This window comes from Dendrobates tinctorius, unplaced genomic scaffold (assembly GCF_039654945.1).
Source record: "Dendrobates tinctorius isolate UK_male_01 unplaced genomic scaffold, ASM3965494v1 ptg000008l, whole genome shotgun sequence".
NCBI lineage: Eukaryota > Metazoa > Chordata > Amphibia > Anura > Dendrobatidae > Dendrobates > Dendrobates tinctorius.
Window position 1 is genome coordinate 7,915,001 of NW_027361676.1, and position 16,588 is coordinate 7,931,588.

The window sequence follows — 16,588 nt, forward strand, 5'->3', positions numbered from 1 at the left end:
GCAGGTGAGGAGGCTGCGGGGGCTCCGCCGTGTACTGCCCGCTGATTGGCCGAGGCGCTGACAGCTCGGCGCTCTATTGTAGGGAGCCGGCCCCGCCCCCGCCCCCGCCAGGGCCCTGGGACCATTCATAAAACTAAGTAACTCGTGCAGAGGCGCTGACACTCCGCCACAGCTGGAGCCGGTGCCGCCCCGCATGTGCCAGGCTGAGGATGCCACCGAGCGCCCGGTGCTGAGCCAGAGGACCCCCGCTGGCACCGCGTGGTAAAGCATTGGATCCCTCAGCGTACTGCGACCCCCCGGTGTACAGCCCGGACCTGTGCCCCAACATGATCGCCGCGCAGGCCAAGCTGGTGTACCAGCTCAACAAGTACTACACGGAGCGCTGCCAGGCCCGGAAGGCGGCCATCGCCAAGACCATCCGCGAGGTGTGCAAGGTGGTGTCCGACGTGCTGAAGGAGGTGGAGGTGCAGGAGCCGCGCTTCATCAGCTCCCTCACCGAGATCGACGCCCGCTACGAGGGCCTGGAGGTGGTGTCCCCCACGGAGTTCGAGGTGGTCCTCTACCTCAACCAGATGGGGGTCTTCAACTTCGTGGATGACGGCTCGCTGCCGGGCTGCGCCGTGCTGAAGCTGAGCGATGGCCGCAAGCGCAGCATGTCCCTCTGGGTGGAGTTCATCACGGCCTCCGGGTACCTGTCCGCCCGGAAGATCCGCTCCCGCTTCCAGACCCTGGTGGCCCAGGCCGTGGACAAGTGCAGCTACCGCGACGTGGTGAAGATGATCGCGGACACGAGTGAGGTGAGGCTCCGCATCCGGGAGCGCTACGTGGTGCAGATCACCCCGGCCTTCAAGTGCACGGGCATCTGGCCCCGCAGCGCGGCGCAGTGGCCCCTGCCGCACATCCCGTGGCCGGGCCCCAACCGGGTGGCCGAGGTGAAGGCGGAGGGCTTCAACCTGCTCTCCAAGGAGTGCTACTCCCTGACCGGCAAGCAGAGCTCCGCGGAGAGCGACGCCTGGGTGCTGCAGTTTGCGGAGGCGGAGAACCGCCTGCTGCTGGGCGGCTGCCGGAACAAGTGCCTGTCCGTGCTGAAGACCCTGCGGGACCGCCACCTGGAGCTGCCCGGCCAGCCGCTCCACAACTACCACATGAAGACCCTGCTGCTCTACGAGTGCGAGAAGCACCCGCGGGAGACGGACTGGGACGAGGCCTGCCTGGGCGACCGGCTCAACGGCATCCTGCTGCAGCTCATCTCCTGCCTGCAGTGCCGCCGCTGCCCGCACTACTTCCTGCCCAACCTCGACCTGTTCCAGGGCAAACCCCACTCTGCGCTGGAGAGCGCGGCCAAGCAGACGTGGCGGCTGGCGCGGGAGATCCTCACCAACCCCAAGAGCCTGGACAAGCTCTGAGCCGCGGGCACCGAGCAATACCCTCACCACGGGGACCGGCCGCGCACACTGGGGACAGCGGCAGCCGCTATTTATTGGGACTGGGTGCAGGGGGCACTGTACAGAGAGGACCCCTCCACAGGGGGCACTGTACCGAGAGGACCCCTCCACAGGGGGCACTGTACCGAGGACCCCGGGCCCCTCCACAGGGGGCACTGTACAGAGAGGACCCCTCCACAGGGGGCACTGTACCGAGGACCCCGGGCCCCTCCACAGGGGACATTGTACCGAGGACCCCGGGCCCCTCCACAGGGGACACTGTACCGAGGACCCCGGGCCCCTCCACAGGGGACACTGTACCGAGGACCCCGGGCCCCTCCACAGGGGACACTGTACCGAGGACCCCGGGCCCCTCCACAGGGGGCATTGCCTTGCACAGGAGGAGAAGGGGGGACAATGTGAATGACCACGAGCTATCGGACTTGGAAGGTACATTTCCTATAAGATGTAGCCATGATGATGATCTTTTTTATTTTGCCTGAATGTTTGTCACTAAGTGAACAAAAAATTATTTAAACTCTATAATGTCTCTTCTGTAAGTTCTATGTATGGTCAGGCTGCGCCCCGCGGCCGACACGTCTGAATACCGACTAATAAAACAAGCGTCAAGATCAGTCCTCTGTCTGTGCTGCAGTCTGCGGCCCCGAGCGGAGGGCCCTGCCCGCAACAGTCGGCCTAAGAAAGGGGGGAATTAGAGCGGAGGTGGACACTACATCTCCCATACATCCGTTACTGCACACTTATAACCCTACATTCCATTCTTCCACTATATATACAGTAACAGTCATACACATTCTAGAGCGCGATACATTTATAATTCTAGATTTCATCCTTCATATATACAAATATACACACAGTAATTCACATGCTAGTGATCTATTTATAATTCTATTTAATTCTTCGTATATAGACATTATATGTAAATATATACACATTCTAGTAAATTACATATTTATATATTTCATATTCTATATTATGCACACACCTCAGACATTAACACACAAATATGTATATCTATTACACACAGATATTAATATACATATTCTAGTGCACATTTGTAATTGTACAATCCATTATATATGCACACATATATATATTTATGTATATTACACATGTATTAATGTAAGTATTAATATACATATTCTAGCGCACTACATATTTATAACTTGTTTTAATACACACACATTAATACACATATATAGTTACATAGATTACACAAGTAGCAATATACATATTCTAGTGTACTACATGTGTAATTTTACTTTTAATTCAATATACTCCCATTCTAGTGCCCACCTGTCATCCTACATTCCCTATCTCTGTATCACGCACGTATAGCGCCCTACAGCTGTAATCCCCGCTGAGTCCGTGTGTAGTGATCAGGCCCCGTCCCGTCCATAGTTAGCGGCCTCCGACCGGAGGGGTCACGCTGACAGTCCTGGGAATGACAGCTCGGCTGTCGGGAGGTGACGGCCACTGTTTGGTTGTAACAACAAGCAGCACAGTGTGAACACGCGATCTTATCTCCCGGCAGTATAATCTCTTATCGGCTGCTGGGTGCAGTGCTAGCTGATCATCCGTGCTATTAATGCTAGGCGGATCAGGAGATCTACTAGATCCATGATTTGTTCTGTAACCCCATGACGGGCGCTGCCGGTGCGGGGAGCACAGACCGGGGGCCGCCGGGCGCTACAGGGCTGTGCAGTGAGTGCAGGACCCGGCCCATTGTGTGCGCGCTGCAGCCCATCCATCATCACAGCAGGGTCACTTCTCTTACCTTAGAATCGATCTTCTTAAAGTTGGGATCATCCTCATCCACCTCAAAATAGAGTTCAAAGGAGGTGACGGACAGAGTCCCCTTTACCACCACAGAAGGGGCTATTAATTGGGCTGGGGTGCTCAGGCTCACGGGACCTGCCAAAAAATAACAGTGTGAGACCCTGGAGGACAAATGGTCGCTGATACAGAAGCAGTGAGCAATCCATACTATTACACAGGACACCTGGACACTGCAGAGCATTACACCTGGACACTGCAGAGCATTACACCTGGACACTGCAGAGCATTACACTGTACACTGCAGAGCATTACACTGTACACTGCAGAGCATTACACCTGGACACTGCAGAGCATTACACCTGGACACTGCAGAGCATTACACCTGTACACTGCAGAGCATTACACTGGACACTGCAGAGCATTACACTGGACACTGCAGAGCATTACACAGGACACCTGGACACTGCAGAGCATTACACAGGACACTGCAGAGTATTACACCTGGACACTGCAGAGCATTACACAGGACACCTGGACACTGCAGAGCATTACACCTGGACACTGCAGAGCATTACACTGGACACTGCAGAGCATTACACTGGACACTGCAGAGCATTACACTGGACACCTGGACACTGCAGAGCGTTACACAGGACACCTGTACACTGCAGAGCATTACACTGGACACTGCAGAGCATTACACTGGACACTGCAGAGCATTACACTGGACACCTGGACACTGCAGAGCATTACACAGGACACTGCAGAGTATTACACTGGACACTGCAGAGCATTACACTGGACACTGCAGAGCATTACACAGGACACCTGGACACTGCAGAGCATTACACAGGACACTGCAGAGCATTACACAGGACACTGCAGAGTATTACATATGACATCTGGTTATTCTATGCACAGTATTATATAGCACACCTGGATAATGCAGTGTATTATATAGGAACACTGGGCATGGCAGAGCATTATATAGGACAAGCAGAGACAGCCAAGTAATACATATGAAATCTGGACAGAGTATCACACAGGACAGTGTAGAGTGTAGTGGTGTATTGCAAATGGACCTTGGATGTAGCAGGGAATTATACGGGACACCAGGACATTGCAAAGTTCAGGTGTTCTCCTATATAATACACTGCAATATCTAGGTGTCCTATGTACCTAGGTAATAGACTGAAGAATATTATGCAAGACATCTAGACACCGCAGTGTGCTATGCTGGACACCGCAGTGTGCTATGCTGGACACCGCAGTGTGCTATGCTGGACACCGCAGTGTGCTATGCTGGACACCGCAGTGTGCTATGCTGGACACCGCAGTGTGCTATGCTGGACACCGCAGTGTGCTATGCTGGACACCGCAGTGTGCTATGCTGGACACCGCAGTGTGCTATGCAGGACACCGCAGTGTGCTATGCAGGACACCGCAGTGTGCTATGCAGGACACCGCAGTGTGCTATGCAGGACACCGCAGTGTGCTATGCAGGACACCGCAGTGTGCTATGCAGGACACCGCAGTGTGCTATGCAGGACACCTGGACACCGCAGTGTGCTATGCAGGACACCGCAGGGTACTATGCAGGACACCGCAGGGTGCTATGCAGGACACCGCAGGGTGCTATGCAGGACACCGCAGGGTGCTATGCAGGACACCGCAGGGTGCTATGCAGGACACCGCAGTGTGCTATGCAGGACACCGCAGTGTGCTATGCAGGACACCGCAGTGTGCTATGCAGGACACCGCAGTGTGCTATGCAGGACACCGCAGTGTGCTATGCAGGACACCGCAGGGTACTATGCAGGACACCGCAGGGTACTATGCAGGACACCGCAGTGTACTATGCAGGACACCGCAGTGTACTATGCAGGACACCTGGACACCGCACTTGGACATTACATGAGCACAGCCTGGGTATGAGCTCATCCCGACTCCTCTGTGCTCAGACAGACTATCTCCATACATATCTGCTGATGAGCAGCCGGGGACTTCTTCCACATCACTGCATTCACATTACAATAATCATATCTGTACTACATAGCAGCACACAGACATGGGCACAGATGATCGCCTGCTTTATGTAGCTGGAAATACCTACATGTATGATACTAGTCAATACACACATACTAGTTTTCCACCCAGAACATTCTTTTCATAGTACAATAGCAGAATACAAGATGCTGCACACATGAACATGTCATAGGCAGAATATAGCTCAAATATATTTTAAAACCATGGAGGCCCAAATGCAATTGATTTTTAATGAGTAACAATAAAAAGCCTTAATCTTATAGTTTTCTGCAAAACAGACTAATAGTATACTAGCAAATACATATACGATGAGGTTAATCTTGGAAGCACAATCTAGAAGTATACAGCTGCACACAGATGAATAATTCCATCATTAGTGGAGAGCAGCCCTAATTTATAGTTAGACATTCTGAACATGGACTGACGATCTATAGCGTTCCATGTACCACTATAATGTGGCAGGCCTACATACATGATGATGCAGCACACATGCACTTAAACGAGACCTTTTCTTTCTGCAGAGCACAGTCTCATAGGTATATGGCCATGTATGATTGCCATATGCCTATTGATCCTCCATACAGAACATTTATACAAAGAGCTGTGCAGTACATGAGTGACACGGAAATTCTGGATTAATATAGTGCTGAGGGATGAGGAGCGCAGGGCCAGGTAATGATTTTGGTGAATTACTGCCAAAGAATTTCAGATGAATTGTCATTTCCATCGATTGTTAGACGAGTGAGTGTCTTTAATCTGCCATCAATCTTCATGTGTGCCATGCGGACAATGAGGAAGATTCTCTGCTGAGATTAGAGCAGGCTCTGCCCTTTATTCCCAGTGTACAGATACATTGTGTTTGCAGATGGGCAGCAGATAGCTACAGAGCTGCCTTGATTTCCCAGTGCTCGTCCTCACAAATGAATGAAATAAGCAGCTCTGTGTTCTTTTGCACTCGGTGCATTAACATGTAATCCAGAGGCAAAATAACATTTTTCCAATCACTCCCCGACATTCAATTACAGGAGGGAGAGGGCAGCTGCAAGAGGCAAGGGCAGCCTGCTGAAAGAGGGGAGGGAGCTGACAATTTACACTTCATTTCCAAGCCACATCACTTTATTATTGAGGATTACCTCTTAATCCTATTGCCATTGTCAGGATTATGTAATTAAATCCCCGTCACCTCCATTACTGTATCTTTGTATTCCTTTGCACTTTCGGTGCATATATCAACAAAGAAATTAGATTCAAGATTTCATTTTTCAAACACCTTTTTCAATTCTATAACTTCTCAATGATCATTATAGAAAAAGCTATAAATCTGGGTGCAATACTGTAAATGTGTATTGTATCATACATTATTGATGGCAGGGCTTTCCATAAATCCAGTAAATAAAGAATAAACAATAACCGTATAAAAAACAAGGATAAAGGAGCTGTTGGAAATTTCCTACTTTTGCCATTAAATGGGTAAAAAAAAATTGCTAATTTTCTGCCGAAAAGAAAATGCATATTTTCCACCTAGATAAATGTGGCACACATAATGAAATATTGTAATACAGATGTGATGCCACAGACATGTTTGATACATGACCCCATGGCGTAAGTTTCAATTCAATCGAAACTTTGCATCAAATGCAGAGAATAAAAAATAGAAAATGATATTTTCCATCATGAAATAACATTGTACACAAAATACTGTAAAAACTGAAGTATGGGGTGCACAAACTATTTTACTGTCGATTAATAATATAGAATATTTATGGTCACTTCTATTTTCCAACATAAATCTGTAAAAAATATATATTTTTAATAATAATAATAACTATTATCATCATCATCTCCTTTTCATCACTGAGCGGACTGGTCCTGAGAAAACACTGTATATGTAGTCCTCATGAGTGATAGAGGAAACTCACACATACAGGACCAGTCCCTCGGCTGCTTTATTTATTCATTGTCAATGAATTTTTTAAGTCTCAGTCCGGCAAGCCTCATCATACTCTCAGGGGTGTTCCATTCAATGGCGTATAGAGACACATGTGCAACATGGGGCTGCTGCAGAAAGTTGTTTGCTCTGAAGCATTTACAGGTAATGTATCTCAGGGTACCAGGTACCCGAAATTTTATATAAAATCAACAAAAAATACAAATACCATGAAAATGTGGCTGATGGAAATGACAAGCATGGCTGATTTTAATTTCCCTTTCTGCACTTCTATACCACACATTCTCTGGAAGGGGCGCAATTACTCTTTAGGTGATGTCTGGTAACTAACAATGCTGAATTTAATAACTTGTATCGAGAATTGGATCCATTTCTAAATGAAGAGCGTCAGTAGTGGTAAATATTGAACACTGAAGGCCACAAGCCTGTACACACATCCAGAAATCACAATCACCTTGTGTCCTCTACTCTGGCACCGATTCCTCCATTATGGTGACTGGGATTACTGAGTAATTCAGGAAAGTAAAGAAACCTTTAGGCTGTGTGCACACGCTGCGGAATCTGGGGCGGATGCATCCGCACGGATTTTGCAAAATCCACAGGTCAAAAGACCTGCGGTTTATCTGTGGATTGGCCTGCAGAATCCGCAGAAAGAATTGACATGGAATTCTTTCTGCGGATTTGAAACCGCAGTAAAATCAGCGTGGAAAATTCCGCAGCATGTGCACAGCGGTTTTTAATTCCCATAGGGAATAATGGTACTGTACACCGCAGCGTGTGCACACACCCTTATGTCTCTGCGTTTGTGCACACACATTCCAATGCCATGACTGCAGATGAGCCATCTAGGAATCCACAATAAGAGTACAATTCGAATTAAAGAACATTTAACACTACAATGCTGATTTCCTTATTGTGGACCATTATTTTAGAGTTATGTACATAGATTCTGAGATAGTTATATATTTTTCATTTAATGAACATCATGCTAAATTTCATATGTGTCTCTTAATTAAAATGACTGCTCAGAAATATTGACTGTGAGTTCAACCCCCGTCCAGCTCTCTGGATACATAATTTGGTAGCGTCTTCTATACTCTACCAGCTAATTGGCCTGGGATGTGACCTACTGAGCAACAGTGAATGGGACTGATCCTTCTACAGATGTGACGCATGAAGAACCACATTATCCACATCACTTAAAACATTCTGTTGTGTGTGAAGGGTGGGGAATCCTGCATAGCAAGAAGCTTGTTCACATGTAGGTTTTTGGTGCATTTATTTTTAATAAACACGCTGCATTTTTAACAGTGACTGCAAACGGATAACGTTTCTAAAGTCTTATTCATATAGCATTTGGGTTGTTTTTTTTTGGGGTTTTTTTTTAAACTTCCGGTGCTTTATCCTCTTGCCTGTGCAATCAGTTTTCATTTTTGTTATTTTTCTCCCCTTCCCTTCAAGAGTCCTATCTTTTTTTTTTTTCTTGGTCGACAGTCATACAAGGACTGGCTTTTTGCTGGATGAATTGTAGTCTTGAATGACACCGTTCATTTTACCATATAATGTAGTGGAAAAGAAAAATTACAAGTGAGGTGAAACTGTGAAAAATAAAACATAGAAATATGTTTTGGGAGGTTTGGTTTTTATAGTGTACATTCAGTGGTAAAAATTACTCCAAATCACGATTTCTCCAAATCAGTATAATTACATGGCCACAGATTTTTTTTTTTTCATCCAAGACAAAAAAAAAAAATAAGAATACATAAAAAAATGAAATTTGGCTTCTATTATTTTTTGAGACCCTTCACACAAATCAATGAAAAAAAAATGTTAAGGCTTTTTTTTTTTGTCACAAAGAGCTAATGGTTTAATTGATATAATTTGAGGTTGTCGTTTTGAGTAGTTTTTATTGCATTTTTTTTAAGGGAGGACTGCAATCCTGGCATTTAGATTTTTATTCTCTTTACATCGCTTACTAATCAGGTTATTTAATTCTATATTTTGATCAGACTTAAGGATGCGGCAATACCAAATGTTTTATTTATTTGTTTAATGGAAAAAATAAAAATAAGGCAGACTTGGACTTTTATTTTTTTATACATATTTTAAGAGCGTTTTTATTTTATTTTATTTTTTAGTCCCTTTATGGGAGTTGATCGCTAATACTTAATACTGCAATACAATAGTACTCTGGTATATAATGAAAGTCGTATTTTCTCTTATGAAGATCAGTTTATACCGAAGCCTCAGAGGAGCACCAAGATGGCAGCGGCGATGGAATTCAACAGGTCCCAGATGTCCTGGTAACCTGACATGCGATGGTGTCATGGGGTACTCCATTCTGACCGCGGCTGTTAGACACACATACCGGCTATTTAATATATCCAGTATCTGCTACAGATTCAGGGAGTTCAGCTCCCGAGACCTATTCACGTGCAATTATCCCTGCAATCTAGTATACAGTACTATGCTATGTGGTTAAAAAACAGAACAGCATGTCAATATTTTTAGGGTTTGTACTGCAGTTATTCCTCCCCCCCCCCATTGAAAGCAAGCTGGTTAGAAACCAAAAAAAATACAGTAAAAATTCAATTTCCACTTCAGTTCTCTGGCCGCTGTCTGCATTTTTCATTCAGAAATAAAGTGTAAAAAAGCTACATGTGAACCTGGCATAGAACTTAGTTTTAATTGTTGGCGGAAACATAGCAAACAAGTATTGACATGTACAGGCAGTACATGAAGTAATATCATATTGGTGGAGGAGGTAGCTTTCAATTTACCTGTCGGATTTTCCAAGTCCTTCTCGTCTAATGATGACAAGGTGTCATCATCCCCTTCCAGAAGGCTATCACTCTCCGACAACTGCCCTCCCACAACCTGGTTCTTGATTGATTGTTTGCCTTTCACAAGAGCGTTTTCTTCTGGATCTACAAGGAAAATAAGGAAAACATCTGTAAGTGGCAATGATCATGAACAAAGAACATCGTGCGCTAACACAACCTGCAACAAAGTCACCGCAAATTGCTGAACTTTATAAGTAGGCCCTTGCTGTAGATACAAAATATACAGCTACCCTCCCCTGCATGTGTCGTGGGAATTTGGTACTTTGGAATCTGTCATTAGTACAATAAATGTCATTTATACATTACGCCTTGTGTAGTACAATAACAAAATAAATACAATTACATAAAATATAGACATTAGTGAATACATTTTCAGAATCCTGCTGCATCAGCCACATGACTATTCTGTGAAAGCCGGACTGGAGCCATGCGAACCTCCTACTACCTGCTGGAATCCTCTGCGCCTCATCTGATTTGTAGGCCCACGGCAACAACATCGTTGTGGCGCAATACATCTATGATGACACACTGGGCCTACAAATTAGGAGAGGTGCTGGGGATACCAGCAACTGGCAGTGCACAAGTACAGCGGTCAAGGAATACTAACATGGGATTAATGGTGCCATATAAGTGAGTAAAATAAATAAATATGATGGCCACAGCCAATTGCTGGATGTAATGCGGAGGTTTTATTCATAATGATATCATTGCAATGGCCATGCATCCAATAAAACCTTAAGACTATGAAAGAAACGTGGGAAACCCAGATACTATTTGCGCTAGATTGACATCATTAATTAGAATTTTTCCTCTAAAACATAATGGTACATCTGAACCACATTGTAACTTGGACTGAAAAGCAAAACTGTTGATGTCTCTGCCAATTCCACTATAAGGGCTCATACTCACTCGCATGAAAACCCGGCACTCGGACTGGAGTGTGCGGCTGCATGTATTTGTATGTAGCCCCACGCTCTGGTCTGAGTGCCGGTGGCAGTGCCAGGTTTTCATGTGAGACTCGCACGAAAATTGTGCGAGTCTTTCGCAAGTGAGTATGAGCCCTAAACCCATATTTTACATGAGAACTTTGTTGCGGATTTCAGACTATGCATGGCAAAGGGAGAAATCACAGTGAAAATCTATAGAAACAGACTTAGAATGGATTATGAATATACCTTGCAATTCAATTGCCATGTAAAATTTGTCTTTTCACTTCTGTACTATGCTGTAGATTTTCAGCCTGTAATCCGTATGGCAAATCTGCAATGTATTTTTGATACATGTGGACATCCGTCTACAAGTCAAAACTATTTAGAAATACATCAAAATCTACTACTTAAAAAGGTGCATGTAAAAGGCTATTGAGGATATGAGTTTTCTATTGGGGAAAAATGCAAACAGCTGACATGGTAACTATTCTCTGTGGCAGTAGTCCTCACACTGCTGAGTTTTCTTCTCACAAAACACTAACAACCAGCTATTGCCTGAAAATGCCCAATAAAGGTAAGGGTGTGTTATATGGAAGCAAGGAAACAAGCTTTTCAGAATTATGGGACCATGAGGCTATGTTGCTATATTTCTTTGTGTATAAAATCTGCAAAGTGGATGTCATTTCATGTAAATTGATGTTACTGTGATGACACTGTTGAAACTTTGATTTTTTAATGAATTTCTTTTCCCTTAAAGCTTCTATATGGAGTCCGACAGAAAAACAAATTAGATATTGCATTTTTAAGTGCGGAATTACATAATTTCTGTAATAAAAAAAAAAAAAATCTTTATATACTGCTGTGACAAAACCACCAAAACTACATAAAAAAAATGAACAAACACCACAGAAAAAAAGTTGACATGATGCAGGAGATCCATGTACATTCGCTGCTTTTTGCAGACCAGGTAATGACAAGTCAATAACACCATTGTCACTCGTTGTATTGATATTTAGAATTTGCACCACCATTTGCTGACCTTTTACTTCGCAGAGGCCTGTACAAGGAAAGCTACAGATGTCTCCAGCACACTTATCTGCTATTCCACAGCAAACAGTACAATACAAAGGAAAAGTCTCGAACAACCCCGAGGCTTGTATGGCATACTTTCAATCAAGAGGTGCTAGGAAAAATGGCCACCCCCCTCGTGAGAACACTTGTCTTGACATAAATAAAACTCCCCAAAGCTACGAGGCTGCCATGTGAAGAGGAGCGCCCCTAATACAGCTCGAAATGAAACACCATTCCAGTTTGTCAAGGTAGCATATGTGCAACATTTTGCAATTGTTAAACCTGAGCCGAGAAACCCCTTGTCATGGAAAATATGCAGCTTATTGATATTTGGAATGGTTTTCCTGTAATTAACTCCCCCATGAGGATTTTAAGTTAGCAGCAGTGATATTACCAACATTGCTTTAATACACACCACATGGGCTGGGGCCGTTCACAAATCTCAGTGGCCTAATAGCATTCTGCCACAGGAGTTTCTGTTCTTTCCTCCAGTAATTAGAGCACAGCTACCCCGAGCACAAATTAAAGGATAATGTTTGTGTTTAGAAGTGGCCATAAAATATCTGTAGTTTATAAACCAAGTCTAGACTTTATAAGTTTAATCATCTCAGGAAGATGTCAGCATTTCCTCAAAAAAGGTTTGATCAGTGACTTTCTCATATTGCAATCTGCCGAAATCCTACAAGGCCCCACTCTGCATCATCGGTGATCCGCTTTCCCTTTATGCTGATATTTCTGTACTCCAATAGAGGAGAGCAGACTGGAATTAATGTTCCCTGTGTAACAATCCACTTCCTTTCTATGGCTTCCAGGCATCCAGCATGTTCACACCACAAGGGACACACTTCACCATGGAATGACATTTTTTATGAATTTAAGGAAATTTGGTCCAAAATGTTTCCAAAGAGAAAATTCATTCTTTAAATTTTGTTTCTATGGTATAATTATATATTTATGGAAAATAATGTAGGTCATTATTTGGTCAGTATTGGTAAGCCAACTGCAAGGGAAAGAGCTTAGCAAGAAGATTAGATGTTTGGGGTTGAGGTTAAAGATTTCTTCCATTACTGGATATGAAATCAAAGGTAGATCACTTATCAGCAATATGAAGTTAGAAGCAAACAAGATGTTAAAAGTTATCATGTCATCAAATGTAACCATTTTATTCCTTAGTATATTAAAGGGGTTTTTGCGGTTTGATGTAAATTTGTGCAGTCACTCTTTAAATATCAGTGTGCACACTGTCAGAGCACTGCGCATGCGGACAGGGCACTGCCTCAACTGTCAGATTGGATTGTGCAGGTGGTCAAGTATTGACTAGATTCTCACCTACTACTCTCAATGTTCTATTAAGAAAAGCAAATACAGGCAATACGTACTGCACACTGTCAGGATTTGCCAATCTGCAGTCACATAGTGATTTCATAAAAGTACCTCAAGCCCGGAAAATCTTTTGGAGAATGATGCACATTTGCAACCTGTTGCTGACACACTACAGAAAATGTTTAAGTAATAAGAATAAAACTGATTTCACCCCCCAACTTTTAATCACATAAATGCAAGACACCATATAATAATCACCATTTCCCCAAAATGATCAGTAAGTATACACAAAAATGTTTCAAACTTTGCTGTTCATGATTGGGTAGAAGTAAGATTCTTTTATCTACATTACCTTCCAGAGCGAATTACCTTACTTTTTCTTTACCGTTTTGATCTTAAAACGAACATTTTAAATGGGATACATTCTTTAATAACTTGTTGTGTACAATACCCCATTCCATTTCTAACTGCCTGTAAGTAGTGCAGATGGGATGTGAAACGCAGTCCCAAAATTTAATGTGGTTTTCAGGCTGAAGAGAAATTTTTGTAGTCACCGTGTGACTGCAGACTGACACATTGTGACAATGTGCAATGTGCACAGCGCGAGTCGGCAGATGAGAACGTTGTTGGCACAATTCGCATACGTAAAGTTATATGGCTGCTGACTTACTCCGGCAATAGAGAATTCCAACAATGTGCTCACTGTTATCGCGCAGCAGTCAGTATCAGCATGGCCTAGTATGGGGACTCAATTACAGCATTTCAGCCAGTACCATGGACAAAGGATCTACACTAGAAGTGAAACAATCATGGTGACTCGTAATCACAAACATTGAACCACAATGGATGCAGTTATCCTTTATTCCTATTGTTCATGAGGAGGACAACCGCATTCAATAGGTTTCTAACTTCAACATACGATTAAAGGGAATCTGTCACCCCATTTTTGGCCTATAATCTGCAGCCACCACCGCATTCTGTAATGCTGTAGATAAGCCCCCGATGTATCCTGAAAGATAAGAAAAACAAGATAGATTATACTCACCCAGGCGTCCGGTCAGATGGGTGCTTCCCATCTTCTAGAGATGACATCCACCTTCTTACTTCTGCCGCGGCTCCTGAGCAGGTGTACTATATCTGCCCTGTTGAGGGCAGAGAAAAGTACTGCAGTGCACAGGCGCCGGGAAAAGTCAGAGAGGTCTGGCGCATGCACACTGCAGTACTTTACTCTGCCCTCAACAGGGCAGATAAAGTACGCCTGCGCAGGAGCCGTGACAGAAGTAATTAGGCGTCGAACCGAAACACGACACCAATCGGACTGGACCGGACCCCCGGTGAGTATAATCTAACTCGTTTTTCTTATCTTTCAGGTTACATCGGGGGCTTATTTACAGCATTACAGAATGATGTAGCTAAGCCCCTGATGGCGGTGTCGGCAGCCGATAGGGCAAAAAATAGGTGACAGATACCTTTTAATTCCCACTAAAAAAAAAAAAAAAGACTTTTCTCATGGTAAATGTACACACATTAGGTGCAATTATCGCACATTCTTCGTACACTAATGAACAAAATTGTTGACTATGGTTTTCACGTCCAGTTTTGCTGTTATGTCCCATTCTTTCCTACAAAGTTACAAATAAAGATTATATAAGGGTTTTCAAAGTTTTGTTCACAACACACTTTTATTTACAATTCGCAAGTATGCAGGAAAAGTTCTTCATACATAAACCAAACGTAAACGTGTACATAGTGCTTTAAGTCAAGCAGACTAAAAGGATCAAGCTATGCCATCCTTTTCTCTTCTTAAGCCCCCGTCACACACAGCGATCTCTCTAGCGAGATGGCTGCTGAGTCACAAGTTTTGTGACGCAATAGCGATCTCACCAAAGAGATCGCTGTGTGTGACACTTATCAGCAACCGGCCCCCCTGCCGGGTATCGCTGATCGTGCTCGAATGGCCTTGACATTTTTTTGATCGTTGGTCTCCCACTGGCCAGCACGCATCGCTGCTTGTGGCAGGCAGGAGACCAGCGATCAGCGAGCTGGTAGCCAAGGTAAACATTGGGTTTCTAAGCGCCGCGCGGCGCTTAGAAACCCGATGTTTACCTTGGTTACCAGCTCCCTGCACCAGTGCGCTGGTATCTTAACGTACACTGTGGGTAACTAAGTGATGTGCGTCGCTTGTTACTCGCGTGTCACTGTCCTGATCGCTGCCGAGATCTGCCTGTTTGGCAGCTCACCAGCGATCATGTAGCGACACATCAGCGATCCTGACAAGTTCATATCGTTGTCGGGATCGCTGGTGAGTCGCTATGTGTGACGGGGCCCTTACTCTCAGCATTGGTCTGTATCTCCTGTGTGCACACACGGATAAGCCCATGCACCGCCAAAGGCAACTGAAAAGTTCAAAGCATGAACTGACCTAGATAAACTGCAGATACGGCCATGTTGGAGGTTTCTTTGGACGTTGCTGTGTTGCTACATTTTGGTAAGGTAAGTTTTGTGATGTTATATATTTCTCCTAAGTATATCTGGACTGGGTAGTAAATGTAATAATGTAGTATGGAGAATCAATACAAGTGAAAGGGGTTGCATTGTGACCCATATAATATTGCAACGGTGATAAATAAGTCCCAGAAGAATCCAACATGGTTGTGACTAGTAAAGGTACTGTCACACTTAGCGATGCACCAGCGATCCCGACAACGATATGGAACGCTGGTGCATTGCTAAGTGGTCGCTAGTGAGCTGCCACACAGGAAGATCTCACCAGCGACATAGCAGTGGTAGGAGGTCGCTACTTACCTGTCAGACGCGGCGACCCTGACGTCCTCCCGCCCGCGTCCACGCGTCGCTCGTCGGCGCCACAGGAAGCGGACGACGAGAAACGGCCCAGGCCATTCTCGCGCGATCAGCGATAACCAGCTGGGGAGCCGGTAGGAGGTAAGTATCACACATAGCGAATATCGTTAGCAATATCGCTATAACGTCACAAAACCAGTGACGTTCTAGCGATATTGCTAGCGATATCTCTTAGTGTGACAGGGCCTTAAGTCGCAAAAAGTCCATTACCATAGGTGTAATGTAAATACAGTTAGTGTAGAAAGGTTGTTCTCTGGCCTTAAAATTATTAGGTCAGATTTGAGGTCATCTATGAAGGAGGATCTGATGGAGGCAATTCTATTTCTTAGGACAAATTCATAG

The 16,588-nt window shown here is 44.6% G+C and overlaps 2 protein-coding genes across 3 annotated transcripts in view; one reads left to right on the forward strand and one right to left on the reverse strand.

Moving 5' to 3' along the window:
* Positions 1-2,059, forward strand: part of MAB21L2 (mab-21 like 2) — a 2,240-nt gene extending 181 nt beyond the window's left edge. Inside the window, exon 1 of the mRNA XM_073576255.1 lies at positions 1-2,059. This exon is cut by the window's left edge and continues 181 nt beyond it. Coding sequence (XP_073432356.1) covers positions 327-1,406 — 1,080 coding nt within the window. The 5' untranslated portion in view covers positions 1-326 and the 3' untranslated portion in view covers positions 1,407-2,059.
* LRBA (LPS responsive beige-like anchor protein) overlaps positions 1-16,588 on the reverse strand; it is a 920,035-nt gene that overhangs the window by 367,886 nt on the left and 535,561 nt on the right. For both annotated transcript variants that reach the window (XM_073576254.1, XM_073576253.1), the window contains exons 38-39: positions 9,999-10,145; positions 3,223-3,359 (exon numbers count right to left, since the gene is read on the reverse strand). In XM_073576254.1, coding sequence (XP_073432355.1) covers positions 3,223-3,359; positions 9,999-10,145 — 284 coding nt within the window. The remainder of the gene's footprint in view (positions 1-3,222; positions 3,360-9,998; positions 10,146-16,588) is intronic.